Source organism: Trichomonas vaginalis, chromosome II, assembly GCF_026262505.1.
Source record: "Trichomonas vaginalis G3 chromosome II, whole genome shotgun sequence".
NCBI lineage: Eukaryota > Parabasalia > Trichomonadida > Trichomonadidae > Trichomonas > Trichomonas vaginalis.
This window is the reverse complement of record NC_067204.1, coordinates 15,714,248-15,725,111: the sequence shown is the minus strand read 5'-3', so window position 1 is coordinate 15,725,111 and position 10,864 is coordinate 15,714,248. Positions and strand designations below refer to the sequence as shown.

General features: G+C 31.1%; 2 protein-coding genes across 2 annotated transcripts; both read left to right on the top strand.

Annotated features, from left to right (window-relative positions):
- Nucleotides 1–1,740: 1,740 nt before the first annotated feature.
- Nucleotides 1,741–2,972, top strand: TVAGG3_0551580 (mRNA 3'-end processing; the record flags this gene model as incomplete). The annotated part of the gene is made up of 1 exon (XM_001313426.1): nucleotides 1,746–2,942. One exon carries the CDS (start codon nucleotides 1,746–1,748, stop codon nucleotides 2,940–2,942), a length of 1,197 nt encoding a protein of 398 aa, XP_001313427.1.
- Nucleotides 2,973–3,434: 462 nt separating this feature from the next.
- TVAGG3_0551570 (guanyl-nucleotide exchange factor protein) lies at nucleotides 3,435–10,538 on the top strand (the record flags this gene model as incomplete). The annotated part of the gene is made up of 1 exon (XM_001313427.1): nucleotides 3,435–10,538. The coding sequence occupies one exon, from the start codon at nucleotides 3,435–3,437 to the stop codon at nucleotides 10,536–10,538; it is 7,104 nt and encodes a 2,367-aa protein (XP_001313428.1).
- Between the last annotated feature and the right edge of the window lie 326 nt (nucleotides 10,539–10,864).

Below are 10,864 nucleotides of genomic sequence, written 5' to 3'. Positions count from 1 at the left end.
ATTATAAACAATAACAAGTGTTTGTTGTTCACTGAGCAACTTTGAGAAGAATCATTTGTGATTCTTGTCAAAGTTGAATCAAAGACAACAATTGATAGACAATGCTTGTCTTTGTGTACAACATTCACTTGAATTATAAACAATAACAAGTGTTTGTTGTTCACTGAGCAACTTTGAGAAGAATCATTTGTGATTCTTGTCAAAGTTGAATCAAAGACAACAATTGATAGACAATGCTTGTCTTTGTGTACAACATTCACTTTATTGATATCCCAAACTATTTCAACATTTAGTTTCTTAAAAACTCTATTTTTTGTTCTCTCTCTCAATTTTCAAAAGTCATTAATTTTGCATTACTTTATTTAAAATATAATTAACATTGGATAAAAACATTTATTATAATGCCATTTTGGATCAATCTTATGATATTTCAAATCTTTTAAAATACACTCATTCATAACAAATAGTTGCCCTAGACATGTGCGTAACCTCTGTGTACGATATTCCAACACCTTACGACCTGTATGCAAGTTTTTAATTATTGAATAAAAAAACAACAACATACCGTACTTCGAGTATAAAACATGTATACCCTAATAAAAACAAAAATTAGGACATATTTGATTTATGATTTCTTTTCACAAATCGAAATTTTGATCTCTCAATTTTAAACATTTTTCAAAAAAAACTTATAAATATATTTCTTATTGTATAATATTGAAAAATAAATCATCATGGATGAATATTACTAGTACTTCAAAATTATTTATTTTTTCGATCTAAATATAGAAATAATATCTACTCTATATAAAAATAACAATTATTTAATTTTATTGAAATTTTTATTATTTGATTAATATATTTTATGTGATATCTTAAATAGCAATAAAAACTACACCACATAGTTATTCTAGAGTACCTTCATCTACTTCTAGAATTATAGGCTCTGGATTCGAATCTATGGTGCGCTATTGATAAAGTAAATTTCTCCATAGGCCCCCAAAAAATTGACAACCCAGGAATTATAGGGTATTTTAACTCAAAATTATTCTTTCTTTGATTTCGAATAACTATCTGCTTCATTTGAGCTGAATGCTTTTTAGTTGGCAAAAAATTGCAAAATGCTTTACAATATATATTAAGATTTTCAGAGAATTGGAAAAATAAAGTAATAATTGTAAGAGATATGATATGTATGAAAAGTGTTGGTAGAAGCGGTATGTTTGGTATGCAAAATTGAGATAGGATATAAAAATCCCCAAAATTCGAAATTTGACACTAGTTTCTGTGGACTTATTAGACTTGTGCTCTTTCTCTCTGCTATGAGATTTAATGAAAAAATTAATAAATAGATATTCTATTGGATTGAAGAATATATTTAACACATTTAAATCACATTACAACAATGTTTAGCATATTTGAATGATATATTTACTTCATCTATTGAAATATACTTCGATTATGTATAGCTTCAACGTTTAAATCATAAAACGATAACGTATTTAGATGCTATTATTATTTTTAGCGTTTATGTTATCATTATTAACAAAAATTGCTGATATAATAGAAAATTAAATTTCGTTATTGAAATTCTTTGATAATTGAAGACAGAAAATCTGATCCTATGAAACGAAGTACGATAAAATTGATACTAACAAAGAAATCATTCTATAATTCACTTGAACTACACAACATTCAGGAGAAAACTAAAATTATATGTGGTGTTAGACCCCTAAATTATTAAAATGCAAACAACAACTACTACAACAGACCCAATACGTAAGCGATTTGATAGCGACAGTGAAGCAAGATTTCTATTAACACCAGGACAGAGCATTACTCTATCGGTTGACAGTGGATCTGTTTTTTACAATGGTTGGCAGCTACCAGAAACAGGACAAGTTGTTTTTCGTGATAAAGACTTTACCCTTATGTCATACAAAGACAGTTATACATTGAAATTCATGGGAAAGCTTCCGAGATTTTATGCTGCAAAAAGAATACCTCAAGAGTCTGTTCCTGCATACGATTTAATCAGTCAAAAATCAGTTGTTGCTGTTTGTGGACCACCACTCTCAGGAAAAACTACTGCTTGCCAAACAATTATCAACTCAGCTCTTCATGGAGTTCCACAACATCCTAAAGAAAAGCCAATTCCTATTTACGTAAATCTTGACCCTGCCCAGGCTCCATTTTGCCCTCCTGGATCAATTGGTGCCCTTCCAATTACAAAACCTATCGATAATACCGGATTTAAGATTGAAAATCCACTCACATATTTCTTTGGACATACAGAAATAGACGAAGCTCATCGTGATCGCTACACAGATCTTGTTCACGAACTTGCAACGTATGTTAAACAAAGAAGACAAGCTATCTCTCAATCTGATGGTGGAGTAGTCATAGATTTACCTTCTCCTACTAATGAGCACGTTCTTCCAGGAATTGCTCAAGCAATTAAAGATTTCGAAGTTACACACATTGTTTGCATCGGAGACGATCGTCTTGTTGCAACATTTCAACGTTCGTTCCCTTGGATAAGCGTTTGGGGAATGCCAGCTTTAGGTGCTGCTCATGATGACGAAATTTCTATAAGAACCGCTCAAAGAAGCCTCGATACAAAGAGATATTTCGATGGTGATGATTCTGCTGATCTTGTTTCGATGACTTACAGATTTACAAATAGAGATGACTTCAAATTATACAAAGTTGACAAAAGAGAGCCCGAGGAAGTGCCAATATCAACTTCTTTGATGGCTTCTGTGGTAGCAATTGTACAAAGACCACATGTTTCGAATGAATTATGGAAACAAAATGTTTTGGGATATTTAACAATTACTAAGGTCCAAAATGAAGATAATATTGAAGTTTTGAAGCCAAAGCAACCATTGCCTAATAATGTACAATTCATTATTGGTTCAATCAAATATTTTATCAAATAAAATTTATTTTTTATTTTTGTTGTTTATGAGTAATAAGTAAAAGAAAAGTTTATTAATATTACAACCAAAAGCACATATTTCAAAAGTTAAATATAAAAATTATAAAATAATAAAAAATTATATTTCTTTTCTACACTCCGTATCACATAAATTGAATTATTTTCCCCATTAGTATGATTTCACTCATTTGAAGTGTTTATAACCTTTTGAAATTGAATATTTTCAATTTGGATAGGTTTTTAAAGAATAGTATTCTTATGCACTTCCTACATATCTCTCAAATTTATACATGCAACGTTGAAACCAACAAAAATAATGTCATTAATCAATTGAGTTCGACCGAGTTATTTTTGATACAAAAATATTCTATGACATCTATCAATTTTATAAACCAATTCTATTCTAATTTCGTATATGATTCTGTATTGAATGATAAACTCATAACATTGATCTTGTCTTTTTTTTGGCAAATTTTGAATCAATTTTTGCTAAATGTCAATTACTATTTCCCCAGAGACAGTTTTTAGTCCTCATTACCTGTCTCTGCTTACGGAACATCCACATTTAGCATACCCTGATCCAGAATCGACTCAAGTTTTTAATTTAGTAGATAATGTTTTATCTTTACAAAAATTTGATGGCACACAGGACTCTCATATGAACGATTACAATAAGATTTTAGATCTCTCTATATCTAAGATGAATTCGATCTTAGAAGCTTCAAAAACATTCGAAACTTTTTTTGTAACGCTCGAAGAGCAAATAAAATCCTATGTTCATCAAATAGTTTCCAGTTATATAGAGTCTCAAACATATATGACTGAAGAATCCGTTGCCTCTTCTACTGATCAATCAAAATCACTGGACCAAGTATTCATAAAAATAAGATTTTTGCTCGACTTGATACTCGGAATGAGAGAAGGATGCGATACATTCATCGTTGCTTCGGAACACGCTTTCTTTGTCAAAAATAATTTTCTTTTTACTTTTATTCCTGAAAAATTTTCAAGAGAAAAACAACTTCCTTCAGACTACATGATATGTGGAGTTGGAAGCACTATATACGTCGTCTCAAATTCAAATAATTCCCTTTTACAAATCGAAACTTCGTCAATTAACTCAGAAGAAACATTTACATTAAAAGAATTACTAGGCAATGATATACCAGTTATATGTATAGGCGATAAAAACGGAAATTTAGCTTTAATTCAGAAAATTAATGGAAAAATCGTTCAAAACATTCTTACTTTAGACCAACAGAACAAAAATATGCAAACAGAATTATACGAATCTACCATGAACGATTCAAAATTTTACTTCCGCGATGGAAAATTGTATGAAGTCGGAGATAAGACTTTTATCGATGGAATTTTATCAGAAGAGAAACCGATTTATCCTATTTATGCAGAAAAAACGAGTTCTTTCTTTATTGAAGACGGAAAAATTTTATATCAAAAATATCCTGGCGAAAACAAGTCAGAAATCATCGATTCATTACTTACTCTCATCAAACCATTCCCTACAACGAAAGACAAGTTCATTAATCCATTACTTCATGACAAAAAAGTTAATTATTTACAATTCACTCAAAATATCACTTCAACATCTAGATTAATACTTTATATCATGGAGCGAGTTAATGTACTACCACAAGAGCATCGAATTGGCCTTGTAGCAGGCTTAATGACCATACTTACGATAAATTTACGTCATTTCGCATTCCAAAACGTTGAACCATCGACCATGAATGAAATTTACAACATCTACAAGCACTTCTCACAATACTCAACCTCTCTTTCCATATCAATTCTCCAGTGGATGTCTGTAATTCCTTCGACCATTTATTCTGACACTTTTATCGTAAATCAAATTTTACGACCCGCCTTTTCATATGTATATATGAACAAAGAATACTCCGCCATCAAAGATTTCGTATTAAAGAAGCCTCAATCGTTAATTTTAGTTTCCGAAGATTTGATATCTCAATTACCCGACCAAGAAGGCATTCTTTTGATAATTAAGACCATCGACTACTTGCCTATCTGTTACGAAGCAATGAATGCCGTAGAAAGTTGTGCGGAATACGTTTCTATCGTTCTCAAAACAATTTCCAAACTTTTAGACAGAAAAATGATATATAATGCCAACAGATACTTCCAACACTTAGTTTATTCACTGTCTACACTTAACAATTCCCATCAAATCGCCGAAGTTTTCATCAAAGATTCGATGAAAAATTTGATAAAACTTTCAAAAGAAGTCGAGAAAACAGAAATTTCTGATACATGTGATAAGAATTTCACAGGATTAGAATCTGTTTATACAAAACAGAAAGACTTCTTTGAAGTTTACCATTTGGTTGATGATATCCAATTAACTATTGATGCAGGAAAAATAAGGAATTTGAAAGTAACTGTTTCTGATGAATTAGAAACAAATTCTACTTTAATTTTAAATGGAACTAAATATACAGTTCAAAATGGTTTGGTTGTAGAAATATTCTCATCAATCATTAATCTGTCGTATATTGATAGATGTGATGAACAACATGAAGTTATTTTGACTGTACAAGGTTCAAGAATGGAGCCACAACCTGAAGATAATTTGGAACCAAGTTTGACATCGATAAATTACGTGGCAAAAACAATTGGCAGTTTCATCGACCAGTTATTGAACTCTAATACAATTTCTAGATTGGAATACGACAATAGACATTTAATCGGAAATTCTTTCATTAGAGAATTTGAAAGTTTTTCAAAAAATTCTGAAAATGTAAATTATTTTGAGAAAAAAGACGATAAAATGCAAAAATTCTTAGATTTCATGGATAAGATTTCAGGAATTAACATGCAGATTAAGAAGAGAGTCAGGAATTTTGATGAATTACTTGAGAAAGTCTTGAGTGTTTATATTTTCCAATTAAATGCAAAAGAAGAAGTTGAAAAATTAATAAATGAACAAGAATTGACAAAAGACAAAGTTTCTCATAAATTGAGACATACTTGGACATGTGTTTCCGGTCTGAGAAGAGAATTATTATCCTTGAAACAAAAGGAAATCGCTGAAACAAACAAAAACAAATATTCTTTGCAGGATTTCATTCAAAACATCACAGAAAAGTGTCAATTTTTGACATCATCAAAACTTTCTTTAAATCAAAGTGATGAAGATGTTGTTAAGTACTTGAATGACTTGTTTGTTAATTACATTCCTGTACAGGATATCATGAAAATTGCTAAAGAACAAAACAAAAGATTGTCATTGAGAAAAATTTCTTTGGATGTAATTTCTGAATTCATCAATAATTCAAGTGTTTTTAGGAAATCAACAATCGAAACATTTCTTATTAATATCAAGGTTTCCTTTAGTATTATTACTGACGAAAGATCATCATTAATTGGAAAATTTAGTTTGTATAATTCTCTTTTGGAAAGTTTAGAAAATTGTATTGAATCTTTCTATTCTGCAATGGTAGAATTAAAGAGTGATTGCATGTATATATCATTCATGAAGTTCTTCTGCAAATGCCCTTCAATTGTTCAGAAATTTACTCAAGGAATTATTTATATTTTGACAAATTCAAGTAAGAAATTTTTGAAATATGCTGAATCTGTTTTAGTTTCTTTGAGTAATGAACCGATTGTTATAGAGACAATTAACAACGGCGCTCTTGAAATAGATGATGAAGATTATAGAGCAACAGCATTCTTCATTTTAAGTTTGTCTGAAAACGCAAAAGTTCCTTACGAAATTTTGTTTTCGAAGAAAAAATCACAAAAATGTGAAGTTGCAAGTTTACTTTTAGCCGGAAAATTATTAGTGAAAGATAAAGAAGGAGAAGCAGTTTTAAGGGCAAATCTTGATAATTTAGTTGAAGAACTAAGCCAAACAATGACAGGCGAAGACAACAGATTTTCTGTTTGTGCAGAAATCATTTCTTTCTTTAGATTTTTGTTGTTACCTTTTTCTGTTCACAAAGATTTTATTTTAGAATATTTGCATTCATTATTTGTTACGAAAACAATGATATTTACTAACAAAATCATTGCAACGTTCCTTATTTTAGGACATCCTTTGTTTAGAGCTGAAGATACAGGAGTTGTTTATAACTCAAGTATGATTAGAATTTTGTATAATGATGTGAAAAAAGAAGAAATTGATAATGTATATCCGATGGTTAGAATTTCTATTGATCCAAACACTTTCACTTTAACACCAAGTGAAGTATCTGTTGTTGTTGGTTTGCAAGAGAAAATCAATGGAATTGTCGCTCAAAACAAACCAGTAAGTTTGCACAAAGCAAATGACATTGAAATTTTTTATTGTTTTTTGGCAACTGCTCTGCAAAATCCTCAAAACGCAGAACAGTTCAAACCGCATGCAGCTAAAATGCTAAAGTATTGCGAACTCAACGCAATTACAAGAAAAGGAATTTCGCCGGCAAAATTAATGAACAGATTGGCAGAAACTTTGTATACTTTGTCACTTTTCCCAGAAATTTCTTCACCAAGTGCAACGTCATGGATTGATTATAAGTTTATCAGCATGACTACAGGTATTGTTCATAAGAATCATTTGGATTCCGCGTCTGTTGGCATTTCTCTTTTTGTTGGTGAGAGAAAAATCCAGAAAAACCATACATTCAGTTACAGAATTGTTTTTGATAAACCAGGAACTGCTTCCATTGGTTTTATTGATGCAAACAGTATTCCTACTGAAATTAAGTTCTACGGACTTACTAAGAATTTCAATAAATACTCGAATGTAACTGCAAGTCTCTCGCCAAACTCCATTTGCGTAAGTGACCTCGATAAGAGTTACATCAGTGAATTTTTGACAGGTGACATGTTACCTGCAATTATTACTATTAATTGCAGAGTTAAAATGTCATATTCCATGTCAAATAATTCAGTTATATACAATCCACCTGTTACTCCCGAATCTCCTCTTTTTGATGACCATATTCCTCATAGAGTTATTGAAAGCAACCTTGGTTCTTATGATGAAAGAATTCAGACATTTAACATGAAAGTTGTCGGAGAAAAAGTGAGGACAAAGAATGGAATTATTGGCGAAATCGACAGCATTTCTAGCAGATCTGATCCTAAATTAAATATCAGAATAAGCAACAGAGATGGTAGCAATGAAATCGTTACAATTCAAGCTAAAAACGCTGAAGTAATTCCAGAGAAAATTCATACTTTAGTTTCAAGGGCAAAAAGGAAATCAAGAGATGACAAAAATCAAGATTTTGTTTACAGAAACAATTATATCAGGAAGTACAATAGAATGGTTGGCAAACTGATGCTCTTATGCTTGAGATCAATTATACCTTTAATCTCATCAAATATCCCACTTTCTACATTGGAAACAATCATGGATTACGCGTTACCTTTTACTTTTGGTGTCTCAAATCAAAAATCAACAAAAGTGACAAAGTTCACTTCACCTTACATTACAAACATCAATTACAGATTCCCAGGCGACAGAGAGTTTTTGAGCAACTTTGTACAGAAGGAACTACAAAAGTACAATGTCCAAGACATCATAAATTACATTGTACAAAAAATTTCCGCGAAACAATCTACTTCTAGTAATTGTGTTTATCATATATCATTTTATGCCATGCGAACAATAACTGTTCCTATTTCTTTGAAAGAAGATGAAGCAGTTATTTTCCCTCTCGAATTCAATTCACAAGAAAATGTTGGAGCAACAATTCCAAATGGAAATTATCGTTTCAGGAATCAGTATCATATCCAATATATTTGTGTTCCAAAATATCTTCCTGAAACAGATATAATGTCTTCTATCGTTGTCCTTCATTTTGTTTCTAGTTTCATCGATGTTTCCAAAGATAAAATAACATTTGATGATATTCACAACATGGCAACAAGCATTTTGAATCAAATGCCAAATAACAACGCAATTATTAATTCCATGAGATTGTTTATCGAAAAGAACACTGAATTGGCTTGTTACAACAAGAAATACATACCTAGTGTATTGGAAGAAATCAGATCTTTGGATACTAATGACTTAGGAATTATCTCTTTCTTGGCAAACCTCAAACAAAAGATAATTTATTCATTGGACATAGAATCAGAAGATTTCGAACATCTCGCAAGAGAAATTTGCGCAGAAGTAACTAAAGTTGATAAACAAATTAATGAGTTTATGCTTGTTAAAGCTTTCCAAAAATTCAGTCTTCCTACTGATAGATTCAACATTATCGCGTTGAATTATGTTGTCGACCAATTTACTTCTCTCAAACAAATCTATAAGATCGCATTGGAATCAAATAATAATTACGATTGCGATGTCGATATCAATTTATATGAGGAAGTATCTGAGCCAATTAAAGATGATGCTCTGAAAGAAATCAGAAGGAAAATGTTGATCCGATTCATGTCTGTTGAAACAAGTCAATATTCTCAGTTCTTTGATGTTGATTACTTCCGATCACATGATATCCATCTCTCCATCAAATCATTGCCAAACAGATATCAAATTTTTGTTTCTTTCAACAGATTTTCCGCTTTCAAGTTCTTCGAAGGTGGAGATTCAGGAAAGAGCTTGATGCAACAGTTCGCAAGCCAATACACTGATTACTCATGTCTTGCAGTTATTGGTGCTCAGCCTTGGAGAATTACTTTGTACGGAGAAAACGCAATTGATGCCGGCGGACCAGGAAGAGAATTATTCTCACAAGTTTGTGAAGAAATTCTTAAACCACAGATGAAACTTTTCTGTTTGACGCCAAACGCCAAATCATTCCATGAAGAAGAATATTTGCCATGTATTCCTAATGGTTTAAGTACTTGTGCAGGTGCTTTCATCGCTGCTTGTGCAACATCTATGTTGCCTTTCCAGTTCAAGATTTGTACTCCGTTTTGGAGATCAATGACAGGAAAACCAATTACTATTCATGATGTTTATAGTATTTACAATGATTTTGCGATGCTCGTGCTTAAGTTACAGCATGCAAATTACGAAAGCGAAGAAGAGTTCATAACGAACTACAAATTGAACTTTGTTATTCAAGATTTGTATGGAAACCAAATGGAAATTATTCCAAATGGAAAACAAATCAAGGTAACATTAGGAAACTTGCAGATATTTATTACAACAGCTCAAGAAAAGTTGGTTGAGCAGTTGAACAATGCAATTGATGCTTTCAAAGAAGGTTTCTACCAAGTTTTGCCACAGAACCTTTGCGCGACAATTACAACAGATTCTTTAGTCCAAGCTTGTTGCGGAATTGATTTCATTCCTGATTCAACATTCCTCAATTATTTCAATATGGATTTGAACTCAACGATATTGAGGCAATCATTGATTCAATTGACACAAGAAGAGCGATTCGGATTGCTCAAATTCGCTTCAGGATCAAGAAATCCGAAAGCAAAGATTCACGTTCATTTCGACAGATCTAAAAACTCTGGACTTCCGACTGCTACTACTTGCATCCTGGCAATGACTGTTCCTATGTATAAATCAGTTCAGGTTTGCACGAAATCATTGAGAGCTGCAATTCAGTTCTCTTCTGTTATCACTGATTCTGATTTTGATATTCGTATGTTTAATTTTACTTAATTTATCTTTATATATATAAAATATATTTATTTATTCGTTTTTATATAACTTATTTTTTGATTCATAAATATGTAAACATATAAAATTTTTTTTAAAAAAATTTATTTGCACTTTTTCAATTCGTCCTCACAATTTTTGAATGCTCAGAAAATAAAATGCAAAAATTTTATTGAAAAAGTGCATAATGAATGACATTATATTTGCACTTTTTCTGATTTCATCAGAAAAAAGTGCAAATATAATGATAAAATGTTGGCAAGATTTTAATTCTTTAATGAAATTGTTGCAAAAGATATCCCAACACCTTGAAGATGAAAAAGAACTGT